Source organism: Balaenoptera musculus, chromosome 15 (genome assembly GCF_009873245.2).
Source record: "Balaenoptera musculus isolate JJ_BM4_2016_0621 chromosome 15, mBalMus1.pri.v3, whole genome shotgun sequence".
NCBI classification, from domain to species: Eukaryota; Metazoa; Chordata; class Mammalia; order Artiodactyla; family Balaenopteridae; genus Balaenoptera; species Balaenoptera musculus.
In genome coordinates this window covers 58,102,142-58,125,062 of record NC_045799.1, presented here as the reverse complement: position 1 = coordinate 58,125,062, position 22,921 = coordinate 58,102,142, and the positions used below count along the sequence as shown (strand labels likewise).

The following is a 22,921-nucleotide window of genomic DNA, read 5'->3' as shown; positions in this document are numbered from 1 at the left end:
GAGTCCCTAGAATTTCCCTGGGCACTGATGGTTGTGGGTTTGCAGAAGGGAGGGAAAGAAAAGGCAGAGGTTGCAGGCAGGAGCCCTGCTTGAGAAGCCTTGAGCGTCCAGTTAGCCTGCAGTGCGAGGTGCGGGAAGGGAGGGCAGGGCTGGGGGGTAGAGCTGGGAGGGCGAAGGTGAAGGGGGCTTCCCTCCACATCCCAATGAACCTGGCTAGGGAGGCAGGCATGATGATGTTCCCACAGCAATGTTGGGATGAAAAAGAGAGAGAAAAAGGAAAAAAGTGGAAATAACCTGGAAGCAACTAAATATCCATCAGTCATGTTACAGAAGTTTAAAAGAACAAGGTTCAAGGTGGGTGGGAGGGGCAAAATAGGTGAAGGGGATTAAGAGGTACAAGCCTCCAGTTATTAAATAAGCCATGAGATGTAATATATTGAACTACTAGACTTACGGAGATTATTTCAAAATGTGTGCAAATGTCAAATCACTATGTAGCACACCTGAAACTAACATATCGTATGTCAACTATATTTTCAATAAAAATTTTTTTAAAAATTTGGATCGCAGAGAAAAAAATCTCGAGGTTCATCTCTGTGTACCAATATAGAAAAATCTATAAGACACTATTGAGCTAAAAAAAAAAAAAGAGCAAGTAGCAAAACAATATATGGAAAAATAGGCTATTTATAAATGTCGCTGCATTCTTATGGCCTCATACCTATTACATGTATGCAAGAAAAGTGTCTGGAAGGATACATCCGAATCGATCAGTGTGGCTGGCGTGGGGAGAGGGGAGAGGAAGGAATGGGCCATGGGACCCCGGTCTTGTTTGTAACAGAGAGAATATATTCATGGGTTACATGTGTACATGAAGTTCAATAATGATGAAATAGTCTTCCCTGAATTCAGTAAGCAGTGCGAGCTTTGTAGGTTTTGGGGTGGGGAACTTTAGGAGATGGGGGGGCATGGTAGACAGACTAGGTGGCAGCAGTGCAGTAATTCAGGGGCAAGGTAACCGGGACATGTGCCATCCAGCCCCCATGGAACATGCCCCTTGAAACATCCCTCTGTGGCCCCCTCACAGGCGTGATGGGTTTCCTGTCTGGGTGCTGTTAACAGACAAGTGGTGGTTTGGGGAGGGAGCAACGTGGTGCATTTAAGGTGTGCTAATAGGGCCATTATGAGATCCCTGGAAAGGTATCGAGGAGACCATTGGGAATGGGAGTCTGGGCCTTTGAAGAGAATTCAGAGAGACACATAAAGACCTGGGTCGGGAACTGTGCTTTAGGTTGGTGTTTGAGAATAGGAGAAAATGACTTTCATTTTGCCAGTCTTAGTAGCAATAATTTACCATTGCTATTAGTATAGCATTTATAGGGTGCAGAGTAGCTTGGGCCATGTGCATTACATCCTCTATCTCATTTAAGATGAACAACAACCCTATGAGGTAAGGACTATCCCTGCCCTATAGATGAAGAAATGGAGTCTTAAAAATTTTGGGTTAGGATTGAACCCAAGTCTCTTGGACCCCACAGACCCTGCTCTATTGGATGGATATATCCCATCAACATCCCTCTTTTTCAATACAGATATATGCGTCCTCTTGAAACAATCCTGCCCCTTTGGGCCAACAAAGTGCCTTTGCTGCAGATGTGCCGGTGGGTGTCTTGGACACCAGTGTTCTTCCTCCAAAGTCAGCTTTGTCAGTCCTAAGGGTGCTGGACCACATGAGGGTCCTGTGCCCTTAACAGCCTGGTCACAGAGAACAGAACTCACGCCCACCCCTCCCCTGGGCAAAACCATCTTGATTCCTGTATTTCACATGTGTGTGGAATGGAGAAGGGTGTTCTGGGAACCCTGCTTTGGACAGGAACCCTCTGTCTAATCGGTAATCACTTCCATTACTTCTGATGGTCTTTGTTTGAGGGACCAGATCTGTTGAGTTCCCTGGGGTAACACCAGCATCCAGCACAGAGCTAAGTGTGCCCTAGGTGCTCAATAAATCTGTTGCATGAATAGCTGAGAGAGGGTGTCCTCCCGGCCTCCTGCTTTTTAGCCCACCCCAGGGACGGGTGGCAGGGGTGGGGTGGGGGACGAGAGGGGCTCGGGGCTCGGGCAGCGGCTCCCTCCCCCTCCTGCAGTTGGTCTTGCCTGGAGGGCATCAGGCCCAAGTGGCATGGTCAGCGTCCCTTTATGTCAGCGTGACACCGGGTCACATTCTTCTAGGCCGGAGCCCAAAAGAGACTTAATCATCCTCCTGCCCAGAGTGTGGTCTGCACGCCCACAGGCATTTGGAGATGATTTCTGTAGCATACAGGCAAGGTTACAAACTGTAATACGCTCATATTTTTTATAATGTGTATTAGTAAAATGTCAGTCGCTTGGCAAGTGATACTGACTTTCCATTTATGGTATAATACACATTGAAAAATTAATCAAGTGAGACTCGTGGTTTTTTTTTTTTGGCTGCGTTGGGTCTCCGTTGCTGCGCGTGGGCTTTCTCTAGTTGCGGCCAGCGGGGGCTACTCTTCATTTCAGTGCGCGGGCTTCTCATTGTGGTGGCTTCTCTTGTTGCAAAGCACGGGCTCTAGGCACTCGGGCTTCAGTAGTTGCGGCACATGGGCTCAGTTGCTCCACGCATGGGATCTTCCCAGACCAGGGATCGAACCCGTGTCCCCCGCATTGGCAGGCAGATTCTTAACCACTGCGCCACCAGGGAAGTCCGAGACTCGTGTTTTAAAGACAGTGTGGGTCATGAATAGTACAGGTGGGACGCAGGGCAGAATGATGGTGGTGGTGTTGACACCATTGGTGACCCATCCAGGTCCCCTTTACTGGGTGATGTGCCCACCCCCAGCTGCGGTGAGTATTGGCTGCTAAGGACTCGCAGCTTCCCCTTCTCCCCAGGAATTTCGAGAAGTCTGGAGATGTCTGGCAAGTTATGCTCCCCATTCCAGGGGCTCATGGCCCCAGGTGTGTCCCGGAGCCTGGCCTGAGCCCCCCTCAACCTCACCTGTGTTGTCCCAGGTGCTTTTTGTACAGTTTCCAGGCAGGGGAAGAGGAGCCTTGGAATTTTCATGCTCCTGCACTCAGAGGCGAGCCGGAGGCCGTGACAATCCCAAGGGATAGGAGGATGCTGAGCCGTCATCACCAGTGAGGGCCCCGCACCGGACACTCTCCCGGTCATCACCTCCTCGCTGCTCTGGGCCTTCCGGGTGAGGCCTGAGTCGGGAGGAGAGTGCCTGACAGGTCACCATCCCTCGAGCCACCGCGTGCCAGGCACTGTCCTGGGCACTGGGGACACAGCAGAGACAAAACAGACATAAGCCCCTGCCTGCAGTCTAGAGGGACGAGACAGAACAAAAGAAGAGACTAGAGATCAAGAAGGAAACAGCAGATGATGTGCAGTGATTTAAGGAAAATAAAACAGGGTCACTTATCTTGGATGGTCTCGGAAGGCTTCTCTGAGGACGGGTCTTTGGAGTTGAGGCTGAATAAAGGGAAGGAGCCATTCACCCCCGGATCTAAGAACTTTCTAGACAGGGAACGGCTCGTGCAAACATCCTGGTGCCCTGGGTGCGGGGTGGGGGGGAAGCAAGCTCAGTCTTCTTCCCCCCCGCCCCCCGCCTTGGGGAAGGAAGGGCACAGCTTGGGGTCCTGACTCATCCCGCTGGTTCTTTGGGGCGCTCTGTGAGGGTCAGGACTGAGTGAGTGGTCCATGTCCTCATGTCCTCGAGTAGCACCTACTGTATGCTCGGGACAGATGGCTGGGAAATGGGGTCACATGCTCCCCACCTCTTGGGGTGTCCTAGAAAGTGAGGGGCAGGCTCAGTCCCAGCCCTAGGGGGTGGGTGGTCAGTTGTAGGTGTGGGATGGTCACCTTTGGGCGCCATGGTGGGTGGGGCGGGACTTCTCGCTCAGACCAACTCAAGGCCTGGGGTCCTGACCCATGGTTTCTACCCTCCCTCCCTCCTCAGGGGCCACTGAGGGCTCTTAGGTGTCCTTGTGTCAGACCCAGGGGGTTGGGGGTGTTGAGATACCAGCCTCCAGTGAACTCAGAGCTCTCTCATTGTATTTTTAAAAATCTCTTTCTTAATGAGTTTTTAAAAGTGTACAGTTCAGTGTATATTAGTATATCCACAGATATGTGCAACCATCACCACGGTCAATTTTGGAACATTTCACCACGGCCAAAAGAACCCCCCCATACCCTTTAGAGATCACCCTCCTATTTTCCCATCCCCCTCAGCCCTAATTAACCACAAATCTGCTTTCTGTCTCTATTGATTTGCCTATTCTGGACATTTTGTATAAATGGAATCGTACTCTGGGTGATCTTTTGGGTCTGGTTTCTTCGACTTCGCATAATGTCTTCAAGGTTCATCCATGTTGTGGAGTCTATCAGTACTTCATTTCTTTTTATGGCCTAATAATACTCTGTTGTGTGGATATAACCCGTTTGGTTTATCCATTCATGAGTTGATGGACATTTTGGTGGTTTCCACCCCTTGGCTATTGTGAATAATGCTGCTGTAAACATTCCTGTACGTTTCTGTTGCTCATGTGTTTTCATTCCCTTTTTAAAAAGTTTTTATTGAAATATAGTTGATTTACAATGTTGTGTTAGTTTCAGGTGTATAGCAAAGTGATTCAGTTATTGTGTGTATATATATATGTGTGTGTGTGTGTATATATATATATATATATATATATATATAATTTTTTAGATTCTTTTCCATTATAGGTTATTACAAGATAGTGAGTATAGTTCTCTGTGCGAGTGTTTTCATTTCTCTTGGGTATTTACCCAGGAGTGGAATTGCTGGCTCCTATGATAACTCTATGTTTAATCGTTTGAGGACCGGCCAGACTGTTTCGCAAAGTGGGTGCACCGTTTTACACTCCCAGCAGCAGTGGATGAGGGCTCCAGTTTCTCTGCTTCCCCAGGTTTGAATTCAGTGTCCAGTCCTGTCCTAGTTTCTGGCTCCTAAGAAACTTCCACTGGTGAAATTCCTATAGATCTGGAGCAGGTTGCTGGGGGCCAGGGCCCCTGGGGCTAAGCGAGGCTTCTAGGTCTGGGACAGGCTGGGCCCACCTGAGTAGGCTGGGGGATGGTGGGAAGGACTGAAGGGCACATGGGGACCACCTGAGAGAGAATTGGAATCCGTGGAAGGCAGAGCCCTCCGTAAGGCTGTTTTCTGCACAATGCTAGAGTGATTTTAGGTGCTGCTGGATACGACATTAAATGACATTAAATCACTCAATGACAAAGTGGTTCCCTTTTCAATGGTCTTTCAGCTCTTGTGATTCCATCAAGGGGAAGATACCTCTTCGACTCTAGTTTTCCTTTTTCTTTTTTTTTTTAAAGCTATATTTTTTATTATAAGTCACAATGTCACAGGCAGTATGCACTCTTTGTGTCTGGCGTCTTTCACTCAGCATAAGGTTTTATGAATCTTCCATGGTGTTGTACATGTAGTATGTTGTTCCTTTTGTTCCTTTTTCATTGCTGAGTAGTATTCCATCTTATGGCTGTCACACTGTGTTGTTTTTTTTCCTTTTTCTTGTGGGGGCGGGGGCATGCCACATGGCTTGTGGGATCTTAGTTCCCCGACCAGGGATCGAACCCAGGTCCATGGCAGTGAAAACACTGAGTCCTAACCACTGGCCGCCAGGGATTCCATCAAGGAGAAGACATCTCTTCGACTCTAGTTTTCCTCCTTTAACCAGACAGAGCAGGTCTTCACTCAGCCCTTTGGTGGACAACAGCATTGAACCGGAACTTGTGAACTTTTTTGCGGGAGGTGGCTCTTAATTTTCACGATCAGTCTCTGTGGCAGGTCATGCTGATTCTCCATTCCCAGAAGCAAAATATTTCTTCCTGAAATACATGTATTTCTGTTAGAGAGTGGGTTTATTTAATGACAAATATGAAGTAAAATCTCACGGTGGTACTCAGGAAGGAGGTAAGCCAGTGACTGAAGTTTGGAAAACCTTCTTCTAATGTTTAGGGCCCAATTATCAGGTGCCGTGTCAGGAAGTGGTGAGGTCTCCATTCCTGGGACCCATACAAATGGAAACTGGTTGCTATAAAAATAATCCAGGCAGAGGCTGGGGCAGGGGTGGTTCTGCATGATCACACAGCGCCTTTCAGCTAAGACTGCATGAGTCTGCAGTTCTCATTGTGTGGGGTCTGTTTCCCAGCTCCACGGCTGGACTGTGTCATAGCTGCAGACGCACGTCATCAGAGGTTCCCCAGTCGGAAGGGCAAGAGGTTTGGGGGCCTGCCGTTCTTTCCAGCAGGGCAACCTCACAGTCCCCCGGGTCATGCTGGTGGGGAAATGTTAGAGTGTCACTTCAAGTTCATGGGGATGGTTCCCCAGCTGGCTCAGCATCTGCCTGATCTTGGGTGTTTAATAGAGGGCATCCCTTCCTGTTATTGCCCCCAAACCCCTAGTTAAAGGATATGACCTGCCAGCTCTCAGGTTGGTGAGTCTGTATGGGCTGGGTACCCCAATGGAGAGATGTTGTGTTAGGCAGGGTTCTCCCAGAAATAGAACCAATAGGATGTGTGTGTGTGTGTGTGTGTGTGTGTGTGTGTGTGTGTGTGTGTTTATAGAGAGAGAGAGAGAGGTTTATTTTAAGGAATTGGCTCATGCAGTTATGAAGGCTAGCAAGTCCAAAATCAGCAGGCTAGGCTGGTAGGCTGGGGACCCAGGGAAGAGCTGATGGTGCAGTTCAAGTCCGAAGGCTGCTCACGGGTGAGGGGGATGTCAGTGTTTTGTTCTATTTGGACCTTCACCTGATCAGATGAGGCCCACCCACATTATGGAGGGCAATCTGCTTTACTCAAAGCCCACTGATTTAAATCTTCATCTCATCCACAAAGACACCCTCACAGAAACTCTGTGGCCCAGCCAAGCTGACACAGAAAATTAATGATCACAGATACTTCAGGTGGACTAGATACACAGCATTAAGTAAGATAGAATCCCTTTTAAATCATCCTCTTTTAAATTCCCTCCCAACCCTCCAAGGAGAAAATCTCAGTTTTGTGCTAATATGTCTTTAATAAAACTTCCCAAACACACGTGACATCCTGCTTCAGCAAAGGGAAAGGAAGCTGGCCTTGGACTCAGAGTCTTGAGCAGCAACAGTTTCTAGCTGGAATTGAATAACATTGTTCTGTTTTCCTTGTATTTCTTTCTTCCCAGCACCCTCTATTTATGGCAGGCGACTGCTAACTTTCCATTTCGGTTGTGATATAAGGTTTCTTTTTATAAAAATGTAAGTTTAAAAAGTGAGTAGGCTACTAGTAACACAGGTGGTACACGGATATACCTGAGATTCTGCAGGTGGTGCAGGAATGGCTGATTGGGGGAACATTGACGCAAGCACAGTGAGGGTGGTGCCTGAAATATCCCCTAACTGTCCACATGCCTTGAGCTGCCTGTTGTCTGTTTGCCCTTCTTCCCCTCTGGAGACAGCTGGGTGATTTATTTCCACTTGATGACTGCCACCTGAAAGTGGCAGTGGACAAGGAGAGAACTCTGTGGGGAGGGGAAAGGTCTGGGGGTGGCAGTTCTAAGAAACTCCTTGACCGTGATGCTGGTCATGATCGGTGCATGTACAAAGCACTTGCTTTGTGCCAGATGCTGTTCTAAGCACTTTCACTCTGTTATCTCCCAATGGTCCTAGGAGGTGGGCATACCATTGTCATCCCCATTGTATAGATGAGGAAACTGAGGCACTGAGTTGTTAGGCTGCTAGACTGCGGTCCAGTCTGGCTCTGTCTGTGCTCTTCTGTGTTTTGCACGTATTACTTCCTGCTGGTCTTCTCGCCTTTGTCCCCTTCATGGGTTAACTTACCTGGAGGTGGAGGCCTGGCTTCCTGGTCCTGGGGCTCCTTGGGTCTGGCTGAGTTGTAGGCAGTGATTCCCAGTCCCTAACTTGCTGACAAAATTCACCCACAGAAATGACAGTTTAGGAAAGATGAAAAGGCTGCTAAAGTGAGTGCCACTGATCTCCTGAAGGTTACTTGAAAGTCACTAATATGAGATGCTCTGTGAAGGGAAGAACATTCCTAACCTAATGGCTGTGAGGATGGCAAACACCCTGAGTCTGACACCTGCCTCACCTCAGCCACCTAATCTGAATGACATGTTGAGTGCCTGCAGGTCCCAGCCTTCTCTGGGCCTGGGGTTTAGTGGGTTTAGTGGGTGGCATAATTATAGGGAGCTCCTTGGATGACAGCAGCCATCAGGGAGCTCTTTAATTGAGGGGGTCAGACAGCAGTCATTGGCAGAATGGCGGTTTTTAGGTCTTCCGCCAAAGCCGTGCAAACTAGCAGACATTCACCAAGTGTTTGCTGAGTAACCTTGGGCACTGGGGATGAGTAAGACATGGTTTCTGTCTTTGAGGAACTCTGAATCTAACAATGCAGAGTTTCCCCTGTATCAGTTAGCTCTTGCTGTGTAACAAACCATCCTGAAATGCACGGGCATGTTTCGTTTTATTGCCCTTCTCTTGATTGCACTTTGCAGATACTGCGTTTTTTACAAATTAAAGGTTTGTGGCTACTCTGCGTTGAGCAAGCCTACTGGCACCATTTTTCTGACAGCATTTGCTCACTTTATGTCTGTCACATTTTGGTAATTCTCACAATATTTCAGACTTTTTCATTATTATTATATTTGTTATGTGATCTGTGGTCTTTGATGTTACTACTACAATTTGCTGAAGGCTCAGATGACGGTTAGCAATTTTTATAGTAAAGTATTTTAAAATTAAGGTATGTACATTGTTTTTTTAGACATAATGCTATTGCACACTTCATAGACTACAGTGTAGTGTAAACATAACTTTTATATGCACTGGGAAACCAAAAAAGTCACATGACTCACTTTATTGTGATATTCGCTTTATTGCAGTGGTCTGGAGCTGAGCCTGCAGTATCTCCGAGGCTGTAATGGCTTAAAAGAGAAAACATTTAGTTCATGATTCTGTAAGTGGGCAATATGGGCTGGGCTCAGCTGGTCTCTCTCACGTCTCTGTGGCCAGCAGGTGGGTTAGCTGGGGGCTGGCTGGTCTTAGGTGGCCCTTGCTGGAGAAAAGCTCATCTATGCTCCATGTAATCTCCTACCATCCAGCAGGCCAGGCTGGGCTCATTTGCGTGGTAGCCGAGCAGACAGGAAGTGTGTGAGGCTTCCTGAGGCCTGGGCTCAGAATTGGCACTTTTGCTGCCTTCTATTGATAAAAAGAAATCACAAGGGCAGCCAGGTTCAGTGGGTGGGGAAATAGATTCCACTTCTTAATAAGAGGATTCGATTTGCTGATAACACTTTGTTAAAACCTTTTGCATGTATGAATATAAGAAATACTGGTCTGTATTTTTCCTGTCTTTGGAATGCCGTGCCTGGTTTGGGGATCAGGGTGATCATAGGATGATCATAGGATCATAGGATGGGTTGGGAGCCATTCCCTCCTCTTCGATTTTCTGGAAGAGTGTGTGTAGAGTTGGTATTATTCTTCCTTAAATGTTTGGCAGAATTCACCAGTGAGGCCATCTGGGCCTGGAGTTCTCTCTCTAGGAAGGGACTCCAGAGCCTTGATAAATATTTCTTTCTTCTTGTATTGCCAAACTGGAAGGAAAAGTCTGGCTCCATGTCTTGACTCCTTTTTAATTTATTTTTCAATATTTTTAAAAAATGAAGTATAGTTGATTTACAATGTTCGTTAACATTTCTTGACTTCTTAGCGCTTTAGCCCCTTGAAATCTGGCTCTTTTCCTCCCTCCCTCCCTCCCTCCCTTCTTTCCTTCCTTCCTTCTTTGCTTCATTCATTCAGCACATTTGTTGAGCACCATCTATAAACTAGACACTGTTGTAAGTGCTGAGACTACCGACCTGCAGAACCTGCCAGGTGCCTGACACTGTGGCCGGGGGGAAAGTTAACCCCCAAATGACAACTACAACATAACATCGGGCCATGAGAGGTGCTAAGAGGAGAAAAATAAAGAAGGGCTTTAGTTTACTTCACTAAAATTGTTATTACCAAGTTTGCCAGTGAGCTAATTTTCCATCCTGATTCCTTTTTCCCACTCTGTCTCTCTCTCTCTCTCGGCTTTGGGGTCCCACCATCCGCTCTTGGTTTTCCCCCGACCCCTCCTCTCTCCCAGCCCTTTCTCCCTGGTGCTGTTTCATAGTTACTAGCGGCTGTATCTCCCATCCACACACCCACGACACAGGGATTTCTGTGCCCAGCTCCTGTCTCCTCCTGGGTGACAGTGCCGCCCATATTTCCAGTTGCCCGAGAGCATCTCCGCCGTTGGTAACCAGACATTTCTAACACCGGTGAACTGTTTCCCTCACCCTTCAAATGTGCTTCTCCTGCTCTAAGCCAAGCACGTGAGTGGAACCAGCGGCCACTCTGAGCCCCCAGAATCCTTTGCCCGACGCCCCACCCGTCCCCGGGTCCTGCTGATTCTCCTTCTGAAGAGTCTCCCTCCCTCCCTCCTGCTCACCTCCCAGTTTTTACCTTCATCTGGACCCTCTCCTTTTCTCACCAGGGCTTCTCTGACAGCTTCCCCCAATTCGTCTCCTTCTAATCCGTCCTCCTGATTGTGGGATGTTTTTCTTCTAGAGGCAGATCTTATTCCTTTCCTGCTTCAAAGCCTTCCCCCTCTCCCCACTGCCTCCAGGATAACACTCAAACTTCCAAGCCCCATCGAGCTTCTCACCCGGCGTAGAGTTCTGGCTCAGCCCCGGGCCCTGCCCAGCTCACCCCCTGCTCACACTGGTAATGCTTCTGTACCTCGGAGCGTCCCGTTCCCTTTGCCTGCAACACCCTGTCCCCACGGCTCTGCCTGGCAAACCGCCCATCGTTTGAGACCCAGCCCAGATGTCGCTTCCTCCGTGAAGCCTCTGATGCTGCCCCAACCCCAGCACGGGGCTAGTCACACCTTCCTTTACGTTCTCATAGCACGCATGTCATCACGTCATGTTTATTTATTTATACGCCCTTGTTCTTGATGTACCTGGCAACTCCCACGGGACGTGGAGCCTGCCTTATTCACCCGTGTGTCACCAGGGACCAGTAAGCGGTGGGTGCTCAATGAACGCTCGTTGCCTGACATGTAACGATGGCCAGCATCCAAAGCCACACGTGGCCCCAGGACTTTGGACCCATCTCCTGATCAGGCTGGAGGATGACAGGATCCCAAAAGGGAAGAGAAATTCAGATTTAAGGTGGGCAACATGGTGGCTTCTCAGATGGCAGATTGTCTAACTTCAAATCCCAGCTCCAGCCTTTACTAGCTGTGTGATCTTAGAGAAGTTGCTTAACCTCTCTGAGCCTTATTTTCTTTACCTATAAAATGAGGCTAATTATAGCACCTATAGCACAGTGTTTTTGTGAGGAATGCATAAGTTAATACATGTGCCTGGCACATACTAGGCAATAAATGTTGGCTATCATTATTACTGATATAGTAGTTATTATTATTACAGTGGATTGAAAGACTCAGGCAGAATCGTCCTCAGTGGCTTCTGCCCTGGAGCACTGCCAAATCCCAGTGTTCATTTCCGGACAGAGGCAAGCATTGGCTCTGTGCCTAGAAGCCCCAGACCCAGTGAGCACAAAGCTGGGCCACCCAGGGCGAAGGGCTTCCATCATCCCCAGGGCATCTTGGACGCCTGGCCGTTCGGGCTGGTTGGTGTCCAGATACCAGGGCAGGAAGGAGGCTGAGCTGACCTCTGCCTTCCTGAAAACAGGCCAAAGCCACTGTCCCTTCTGAGTGCCGTGGGTGGTATGTGGTGGAGGGGCGGGGTCTCAGCCAGCCTGGGGCAGAACCGCCAGCTCCAGAGTGGGCCTTGGAGTCCCTCTGGCCGTGGGGCCCGGGAGACTGCTTACCAGCTGGCCTTCCCCGGGGCCCAGCGCCCAGAGCCTCCCTGGCCTTCTGAGCGGGGCCTGTGGGTGGAGCCCTTCTGGGCTGGGGAAACCTCAGACACCAAACATCTCAGGTCTGTTTTGAAAGGTTCTAGACCTCAGGATTGTCCTTTCGCTTATAATTCCGGGAAGAGGCTCCGACTCAGCTGAGCATGGGCCGTGGTTTAAGTTGTAGGGAGAACTCCCGAGGGTGGGGTTAGAATCAGGTGGTCGAGTGGTCATCCTAACAGCCGCGGGTAGCTGCTGGCTCACACTCTCGCTCCCCTGCACGTAATGGAACGTGACCAAAGCAGCTTCCTTTTCGCAACAGCAGGCGGGGGCCAGGGCTCCCTGTGGTGGGGATTTGTGTTTTTCTGAAGGGAAGGAGAGGAGGGGACACTCACATCACCCGTGGGAAGGTCCCTTGGCCTTCTCTTCACCTGGAAGACCCTGCTGGTGATGTCCCACCATCAACGACAGATCAAAAGTTGCTTCTGGGGGAAGGAGGGCCGGTGAGTCACCAGCAGGACTTTCTCCACACCCAGTGCTAGATGTGCAGCACACACACGCGCGCACACACACATTTCAAGCAAACATTGGACCAAGGTGTAGTAGGACGGCACCGCTACTTAGGAGGCAGCGAGGAGATGCCAGTTCTTGGCATATCCTATTTGTCATCGGAGGTCTGGATGGACATTTCTGGGAGTACCATCCCTTATCCCAAACCATCAGCCTTTTTTTTTTTAACCATCAGCCTTTAGAACTTGAAGTTCACTGAACCACGAACACTGCATTCTGTGTGCAGAATTTCCATAGCCCCACCTACACCTCCCAGTGCCTCGCCCCCTCCTCCCCCCCTCCTTACTCGCTCCAGGTCTGAGCCCCAGGGGATTCTTGCTCCTGCGCAAGGAAACCCATTTGTTGCTCCTTCTATTCCAGCTACTGATTCTTCTGCCTTAAAAAGAAATCTTAAGTTCTAATATTCTGTGTTCTCTATTATTTTATGTGATTATTTTTATGGGTATTTTATAGAACAGGGAGTATTGAGGCCTTCAGTCTGAAAATGCTTTACCATGATTCCTACAATGCACTTAAATCAAGGTGGCGAGATCCACCTGAGCTTCTGGGTGGAAAGGGGGCTCATTGTGATAAATTTAGAAAACAGAACTGAGTCCATTCTACTGTGTCTGAATAAATCCTTTTAGTGATCAGGGAAAAACTCTATCCAAAGTCCAAACCAATCTCAGAGTAAATAAAGACAACACATGCTTCAGCTGGGCCGGTGAGCTAATAGGATTAAAAATGCAAGAAATTCTATTTTTAGTACAAATGATGACTAAAGCATAGATTTTCATGAAGTCCTCTCTTAATTAGCCCAGTCATATCTCAACTTTAGCTAATGGCCAGGGCAGAGAGACGCTGCCTTCCCAAATCCCCCCCTGCCTGGTGCAAAGCTTGAGGGAAATGCAGCCAAAGGTGAAGCATACGATGACTTGATGCTGCCTGTGCCCTCTCGCCTGATTTTCATTAGGCTCTAAGCACGGGAGCAGGAAGGCGGGTAGTATAAAAACGTCCTGGATTTGGAGTTGGAAAACCAGAGGTTAGAGTCCCAACTCTGTGAACTTTGGCGAATCGTGTGATGCCTTTGTGAGCCTCAGTTTTTCATCTGTAAAATGGGGATAATGATACCTTGCCCTGCCAGCTTCACAGGGTTGACACGAAGATCCAACACAAGATACGCTGTGTAAACTGCAACTCGACCTTTAATCATGAGGAGTCTCATTTCATGTGGGATAACCCCCTCTGAGCACACCCCCTCCCCAGGGATCTGCTTTGTCTCCTACATGTCTTGAGGTTGTGCTGGCATCCTGTGCCCCGGTCACAGTTAGGAGCAGATTTGCTGGTCTTGCCTGAAGAATATTTGTCTTGCTTGTCCTGTGACAGCAGCAGTTGCTGAGGCTGCGCCTGGCAGAGAGCAGGGGAGGACAGAGTTGGAAGAGAGGGACTGGCTTGAGACAGTACACTGCAAAGGAGGAGTCTAATTACAGGCTGGCAACTGAAACTGTGCATTGCTTTGCATCTGGGGTTCTGCAATAGAAGTCTTGGAGTGATAAGAAGTTTGAAGAGAACTGAAGAAATGGGGAAAATAGACAGAGCCACAGAGAGAGCAGGGAAAAGACAATTAGTAATGCTAGGGAAGAGAAGAGTTTTTAAGAAAAAAGTGCAATCATAGGACACTATTTGGCCCTGCAGTGTGCAACATTTGCATGGTCATAGCGTAAATGAGAATTATCGATGTGTGATAAGACTGTATTGGGATGGTGGGAGTAGGGAGATGACAGTGATGATGGTGAAAGAAACTCTTCCTTAGGCAGGAAGTCAGTAATGTTTATAACAGATGAATCAGGGAAGAGAAATGTATGAATATTGTTTGGACATATGGCACTATGGGGAAAATAAACAGCTGAAAGTGTTAAGAGAGATTGCTTCCAGGGATCGGGACTGGGGTAGGGCAGAGGCTGTGGTTTTCATCATATGCCTTTGATTCTATTACCTTCTTTTTTCTTAATCATCACATGTATTATGTAGATCAAAACATATTTTTAAAAGAGAAGTTCTGCAAATCATAAGACTTTGATTTCTCGACAGGAACTTAAAGCTCATCTAGTACAGTCTCCCACCTTCAGACAGGTAAACACCCCAACCCAGGTGGCCTCTCAGAATGTCCTGCTCAGCCCCTGAAGAAATCACCAAAGGAAAAACAACGTGATTTGGACTGCTCGGTGAAAGTTGCGCTTGAAAGTGACAGAGGCTTTTGGGAAATGGTTGTTGACTATTGAAAGGTTGCTGTGCACCCTGTGAGGGGTCTCCCACTGAGGTCAAAAGGGCAACTGGAGTGGGGGCCAGGAGACCCCCTAGTCCTTCTCTTGCTCCCGCTTTGCTGTGGGATCTGAGTGTGTCATGGCCGTTTCTGGCCTCAGTTCCTGCCTCTGGACAATCAGGGCTTTGAGTTTTCCCAGAGCCTTTATAGTTCTACATTCCTAGAACTAGAAATGACAGCAAATAGCTTTCTGTGCACCCAGCACAGCAGAGAAAGAGGGGGAATGGATAATAATCAAGTGAACAAATAAGATGCTTTCTGACAGTGAAAATCTTCCAAAGAAAATAAGCCAGGGGGATGGGATAGATACTGATGGGATACACAGTACCGGAGGGGCGCGGCTACTGGGTGATCAGGGCCGCTTCTCTGAGGAGGGGATGCTCGAGTCGAGACCTGGACAGCGCGCGAGAGAGCCGGCTGAGGGTGCTCCAGAAGCTCTGCTCCAAGGAGCTGAGGCCGGACCTGGCTGGCAGAGCGCTGAAGCCCACAGGGACAAGGGGAGGCCAGAGGGATCAGCGTTCAGTATGACATTTTTGGAAGGGAAAATAAATTTCTGTGAATGGCAAAGACGAATGTGATGCCACCCTGGGTTTGTTGGGCTGGCCTTCATGCAACATCTATAGCCCAGGGAACGGTCTGTTCTTCAGTGTCTCCAGAGAGGGAGAGTCCCAGAGTCCCAGTGCAGGAGAAAACATGGGAAGGAGAGAGCACCGCTGGGAAGAGCCTCGGGGACGGCAGAGGCTAGTCTGTATAGGCCAGGATTATACTTCTGGGGGAACTAAGGGATGTTATTAACTCAAAAAACATGACATCAAGGCTTGTCTACCTACCCAGTCCGTACATAACAGTTGGTCCAGTACTTTATACCCTTTGAAAACCCTCTGCAGATCAAGGCTGGCACAGCACTAACAGTGTCCAGTATGCTTTGCAGTAAATTAAGTTTGAATTGAAGTGAAAAATTAAAAGTAAAGTAAATTAAATGTACTTATCCTTTGACCCAGCACCTCTGCTTCTTGGAATCTGCCCCTCAGAAATACTAACACAGGGCTTCCCTGGTGGCGCAGTGGTTGAGAGTTTGCCTGCCAATGCAGGGGACATGGGTTCGAGCCCTGGTCTGGGAAGATCCCACATGCCGCGGAGCAACTAGGCCCGTGAGCCACAACTACTGAGCCTGCGCGTCTGGAGCCTGTGCTCCGCAACAAGAGAGGCCGCGATAGTGAGAGGCCCGCGCACCGCGACGAAGAGTGGCGCCCGCTTGCCGCAACTAGAGAAAGCCCTCGCACAGAAACGAAGACGCAACACACCCATAAATTAAAAAAAAAAGAAAAAGAAATACTAACACAAGCGTGCAAAGAAATAAGTGCAAGGATGCTCACTGCAGTGCAGTTTGGAGTAGCAAAAAGTCTGGAAACGCCCTAAATGGCCATCAGTGGGGACCTAGTGGAGTAGATGGTGGCATAGCCGCCCAACCGAACACCAGGCGACCATTGCGAGAATGAGGTGGATCCATATGCTGGAGAAGAGTGATCTCTAGGGATATTATCAAGTGAGAAAAGCTGGGCTGGAGGATGGGCTCTTAGCTCCACACCCCTGCCCCCCATGAGCCCCTGGACCCCTAAGCCAAGGGAAATTGGGGCTCTGGGGGACAGACACACCCACTCGCTGTCTAGGGAGGAGGTGTGGGGAAGGACAAAGAAAAAGCGCTGCAAGGTGGCCTCTCAATGGTTGAGCTCCACCAATCCAGAAAGTGGACACTGATGCACCCTCCAATCAGGATCAAAGGAGTGAGTGAGGGGCGGGACCTGAGGCCAGGAGTGTTCCCCTGGGGCAGCTCCCCCAACATGGAAACCTGAAGAGTGTGGAGTAAGTGTTCCCACCTAACAAATATTTCTGGAAGAATGCACAGGAAACTGGGAAGAGTGGGTCACTAAAGGAAAGGAACTTGAAGAGTGAGTCAGGGATAGTGATGAAGGGGAACTTCTTTCGGTATAGAGATGCAAGGGTAGAGGATCATTTTTAGTCTCTTAAAAGTTCATGGGGTCTTCTCTATTTGTGAACGATTGACTCCAAAGCCTCTGGTGAGGTTACCAAGCAATGCCTTAGGTCTGAAAGTTCTGTCACTGATTTACCTCATTTTGTTTTTCACTGGGGATCTGAATTCCAGACACCAACATGGGAGAGTACTAAGTAGGTGACATGTCTGTTTTCCCTAATTTTCCTGGACTCCTAATGGTTCAAACCAAGCCATAGCCACCCTTGTATGCCTCCAGACTTTTCTCTTACACTGGGCTCAAGACCTTACTTGACCTCTTGTAAAAACTTACTCTTTTCTCTGCAGGAGTTTATTTCTAATGCCTGGAATTCCAACTGAAATCACTCCCAGGTGTGAAAGCAGTGTTGCCCAGACACTAGGCACTTGAGAACCACCTTCAGGATTTTTGCTGACCTTGAAGACCACCTGCCCTTTTATTTACATAATATTTTTCTTAAATGACTTTTAAAACCTCAATAAAGTTGTTTTAAAAGGCGACTTTCTATCACTACTATAAATGGTATTACTTCTTATAAAAAGAAAGAACCTCAAAAAGAAATATAATAAAATCTAAACAACGTTGTTAAATTCTGGCTATGCACTGTGGCCCATCCAGAGTTCTGCTTTTTCTTTTTGTTTGAAAGAAAATTGCTAAGTGTTAGAGACAGTCGAGCACCCCAGGGTCTTTTTCCTTGATGGACTTGGAAGGATTAGGATGGGGACTTTCTTACTACGTGGTTCACTGTTCAGTGGTTCACTGTTCAGTGGTTCACTTATTTAATGCCATATCAATGCACCATTCAAAATCATGCCTTATAACATTTGAATTCCACACTTTAGGAAAGAGTTAGTTAAAGCCTTTCTTTCCTTTTCTAGAAAGTTTTAGTTATGTGTCCTTACGTATTTGTGTCATCTGAGCTGGACAATATGTAAAGCTATTATCACCCTGTAGTTATTGGCACTGCCTGTGATGCTGGCACTTTGGCATTCCAGCTGATATTAAAGTAACGTGGCATTCAGTGTGGTAATGCACCTTTTTTTGTGAGGGTCAGAAACGCATCGATTTGGAGGCAGCATGGCATGGAAGCTAAGAATGATGCAGGCCTAAACAAAGGGGAATTTGTCCTTTTTAAAAGAATTGGAAGAATCTCTGAGCTGATTCACTGGGTTCTTCCAAATGATGCACAGAATTGCGGCTGGGACCGCCCAGGCTGAGCTCTGAAGCCACATGGCTTCTGGCTCGTGGTTAATGAGTCCTGGGTCTCAAAGAGGGGCCCCTGTGTGAGCTCACGAGCCTTGTTCAGTCTCACGAGGGAATAATGCGTCCCACGAGTGAGAGTGAGCCTGGTCAGAGAAAGGGTGGAGGGTTTGGAGGGGTTTGTGCAGTGCAGCTCTCTAAGTGGGAGAGTTGGTATCAGAAAAAGGCTATTTTATTCTTTTTTTAAAAAATTTATTGAAGTATAGTTGATTTACAATGCTGTGTGAAATTCTGCTGTACAGCAAAGTGATTCAGTTATACATACATATATATATTCTTTTTCATATTCTTTTCCACTATGGCTTATCACAGGATATTGAATATAGTTCCCTGTGCTATACAGCAGGACCTTGTTGTTTATCCATTCTGTACATTATAGTTTGCACCTGCTAATCCCAAACTCCCAATCTGTCCCTCCCCCACCAACCCCCTTGGCAACCACAAGTCTGTTCTCTATGTCTGTGAGTCTGTTTCTGTTTCATAGATATGTTCATTTGTGTCGTATTTTGGATTCCACATATAAGTGGTATCGTATGGTATTTGTCCAAAAAGTCTATTTTTAAATGATTCTATTTCAGAAATATCAGTGGATGCTCAAACTATTGGGGTGACATTTTGATGAGAGATTAGATCTTTACATCATCCCAAAATATCTCCCTACATGTGCTGAACCTTGAAAACACTGCTAAATAAAAGAAGGCAGACACAAAAGGACAAATCTTGTGTCATTCCGTTTCTATGAAATATCCAGAATACACAAATCCATAGAAGGAAAGCAGATTAGTGGTTGCCAGGGGCCGAGTGGAGGGAGGAATGGGGAGTGTCTGCTTAATGAGTACAAGGTTTCCTTTCAAGGTGAGGAAGTGTTCTGGAACTAGATAGTGGTGATGGATGTACAACATTGTGAATGTACTAATTGTCATTAATAGTACATTTTAAAATTATGTGCATTTTATCACACTTTAAAAAATACCTCCCCAGAGATTACTTTTTAATTACAAAGGAAAAATGCACAATGGAGAAATCTGGTGATGTTAATCAAAGTTAACATCACCAATAATGGACAACCTGACATCCTATGCCCCCTGGTGGGACACACTAAGGACACATGAGTATGGAGTATTCTTGTCAAGAAAGCATACCCTGAATCTAATCGTTAGGAAGCATTAAACAAATGGAGGGACTTTCTACAAAATAAATGGTCAGTACTCTTACATAATATCAATGCCAGGAAAGGCCAAGAAAGGCTAAGGAACCATTCTAGATTAGATTAGATTAGATTAGAATCTAATATGATGTGATAACAAAATGCAATGCATTATCTTGGATTTGTCCTGGACCAAAAACATAGCTAAGGCCGTTACTGAGATTATTGGAGAAATTTGAATATGGACTGTAGGTGAGATAAAATATTGTAAAATGTGAAATTTTTGTGATTATCATGCTGTGGTTATGTACGGGAATGTCCTTGTTTTTCAGAGATGCACACAGAAATATTTAGACATAAATTATGGCATAGGCAACTTACTCTCAAATGGTTCAGAAAAAATGTGTGTGGGGGAGTGGAGTATTTGGAGGGAGAGAAAGAGACTGTTAACAAATAAAATCAATCCACTTAAAACTGGTGCTATAATGTTATCATAAATAGTGAAAACAAGGTCTGATTTGGTTTTCAAAAGTGAAACTAAAACTTAATTTTATGTTACACAAAATTTTAGTAATAGTAACTGGTCACAAATTATTGGAATGAAAGAAGAATGAATCAAGTGTTGATTTGGGGAGTTAATAGCATTCACTCGTCCAACAGGATTGGTTGATGTGACATTTTTGCTTGACATTTGCATGTCGTTTGACCAAGACGATGGTCATTTTTGCAAAAATGTTCAAAGACTTCATCAGTTTTCCCAAGTGTCGCTGTTTATCCTTTGATATTCAAAGCATTCTTTTGAATGCTTTCTTTCTTTGCTTTCTTCCTCTTCTTCTTCTCCTCCTTCTTCTTCTCCTTTTTCTTCTTCTTCCACATCATTCAAGTTTATCTTTTTCCTCTTTTATTGCTAACTAGTTCAGCTTGGACAGGTCTTCATGTATTAACCCCTTTGGTGCCTTTTGACCAGTTCTTCAGTGTCACTTTCATCAACTTGATACAACCCTAGTTCTTTTGCAAGATTTCCAATGTCACATTGTCATCGCTTTCTGTTTTCTATGATTAAGACTATCCAACCATAGTAAAAAAAGTTTACCCTGGAATCTCAGTGGTTTAACTTCCAAAGGCTTATTTCCCAATCACAGTATCTGTCCAAAGTGTGAGGCTTCAACATATCACGGCTCCACCATCCCAGCTACTTTATCAAGGAGATGGAGCATGGAGAACTCACACCTGCTCTTCAGCCCGGAAATGCTTCAGCCTAGATATGACATAAGCCAATGTTGCTTACAGCCCATTGGCCAGAATTAGTCACAAGGCTCCGACCTAACTGCAGGCGAGGCTGGGAAATGCAGTCTTTTCATGTGCAGAGAGAGGAAAATGAAACTGCGGCTGTCTGCCACACATTGTGTTTGCCTTTTGTGGTTGGATGTTATTCAGATGGGGTTAGATATTGAGGGGTGTTTGAGTGGGGATTAATTTTTTAATTTTTTATTGAAGTATAGTTGATTTACAGTGTTGTGCTAGTTTCTGGTGTACAGCAAAGTGATTCAGTTTTATATATATATATATATATATATATATATATATACACACACACACACACACACATATACATACATTTTCTTTTTCATATTCTTTTCCACTATGGTTTATTACAGGATAATGAATGTAGTTCCCTGTGCTATACCTTGTTGTTTATCTATTTTATATGTAGTAGTTTGTATCTGCTAATCTCAAACTCCTAATTTATCCCTCCCCCACCCTCTTTCCCCTTTGGTAACCATAAGTTTGTTTTCTGTGTCTGTGAGTCTTTCTGTTTTGTAAATAAATTCATTTGTGTCATATTTTAGATTCCACATATAAGCAATATCATATGATATTTGTCCTTCTCTTTCTGACTTACTTCACTCAGTATGTTAATCTCTAGGTCCATCCATGTTGCTGCAAATGGCATTATTTCATTCTTTTTTATGGCTGAGTAGTATTCCATTATGTATACATATATACCACAACTTCTTTATCCGTTCATCTGTCAATGGACATTTAGGTTGATTCTATGTCTTGGCTATTGTGAATAGTGTTGCTATGAACATTGGGGTGCATGTATCTTTTCAAATTAGAATTTTCTGTGGATATATGCCCAGGGCTGGGATTGCTGGATCATATGGCAATTCTATTTTTAGTTTTTTCAGGAACCTCCATACTGTTTTCCATAGTGGCTGCACCAACTTACATTGGGATTAATTTTATAAATGGTCAGATCCTTAGGAAATATTTTCCTGTTTGATCACGTTTGCTTTGTTACGCGGCAGGGCAGCAGGGACTGTGTTAATGACTACTCAGACAGTGGGCTTACTCTGGTGCTGTGAAATCCCCAGGGCACTGCCTGGTGGCTGGGGGATCCGGAACAGCATTTTAGCACACACACAGCTACTCTTTCCTGCCCTGGTGCCCTCCGTGTGCTGCTTCGAAGACTTGCCATGCTTTTCTAAATGAGGGATTTTAAGTGGTCCTCACCTCTTCTCCTCCACAAGGAATATCTGTCATCTGGATGCAACAGAGAAGAGCTTCTCCTGCAAAACTTTGTCCAGTAAAGTCTCTAGGCAAAGGAAAGATGGGGAGAGCTGTTTAAGATTGTCTAAAACCCCATGAAAAGTTGCTTATTTTTCATTTTCCTCGTGCTTTGTCACTGACAAATTTGAATTTCTTTCACCCTCTGTAGCACATCTCCTCTGGGCTTTAAACGCTACTCCGTGCGCCACCGTGCCCCGTGAAAATGTTGGTGCTTCTGGCTTTCATCATCCTCTTCCACATCACGTCTGCGGCGTTGCTTTTCATTGCCACCATCGACAACGTAAGTTCCCTTTCCTTTTGACCATCCCAGAACCCCTGGATCCTAGAGTCGGTAGAAGTAGGATTGAGAACTCCCCCAAGGTGATTATAATTTGGGGTTATCCTCTCTACCAAGCACACCCATCTCCTCAGCCCGGGCCCGAGGACTCTTGGCCTAAGTGTGGCGGTTCGAAGCATCACATGTGTCTGGACGGGCAGGGACCTTGGTCCTCTCATCCCTGAGTCCCCCACAGAGCCTGGGAAGATGCCTTGGCTGTAGGAAGCCCTATGAGGATGTGGCTTAAATTCAGCTCTCTGCAGGTCATTTTCTTAACCGTGGCACGGTTGTCATTTGGGGCTGGATCATTCTTTTTGTAGATGTTTAGCAGCATCCTCGGTCTCTACCCACGTGATGCCAGCAGCACTCTAGCCCCTAGTTGTAATGCCCAAAAATGTCTTCAGATATTGCCAAGTGTCCCATGGGAGGCAAAATCACCCTTGGTTGAGGACCATTGCCCTAGATCTCCCAGATGACCCATCCCAGGTGATCTTTGCCCCCTCCTGTCTCTGACATCTCCTTACTGACAGGATCCCTTGTTGCCAGCCCACCCGGCCATGCCCTTCCCAGCAGAGCTCATGCTTGGAACTTTCCCCATTCTGCCCATGAGCCCATGAAAAATTTAGTTCTTTCCTTGAGTGTCCAGCTCACAGCCGTATAGCATTTGATAAATAACCTATGGGCATAGATTAACATCCCTCCTGGCAGGAAATGAAGCTTTTTACCAGAGATGCCCTATGGCCCACACCCTGATCCAAAGGCCTGGCTTCAATCCTGATGGTTTC

At 46.6% G+C, this 22,921-nt stretch overlaps 1 protein-coding gene and 1 non-coding gene across 3 annotated transcripts in view; one reads left to right on the top strand and one right to left on the bottom strand.

Annotated features, from left to right (window-relative positions):
* EMP2 (epithelial membrane protein 2) overlaps nucleotides 1–22,921 on the top strand; it is a 39,054-nt gene that overhangs the window by 5,838 nt on the left and 10,295 nt on the right. For both annotated transcript variants that reach the window (XM_036825684.1, XM_036825685.1), the window contains exon 2: nucleotides 21,969–22,100. In XM_036825684.1, coding sequence (XP_036681579.1) covers nucleotides 22,023–22,100 — 78 coding nt within the window. In that variant the 5' untranslated portion in view covers nucleotides 21,969–22,022. The remainder of the gene's footprint in view (nucleotides 1–21,968; nucleotides 22,101–22,921) is intronic.
* Nucleotides 6,877–6,954, bottom strand: LOC118882119. Its single transcript, XR_005016674.1, has one exon. It is a non-coding gene; the product is annotated as a small nucleolar RNA SNORD66 (small nucleolar RNA).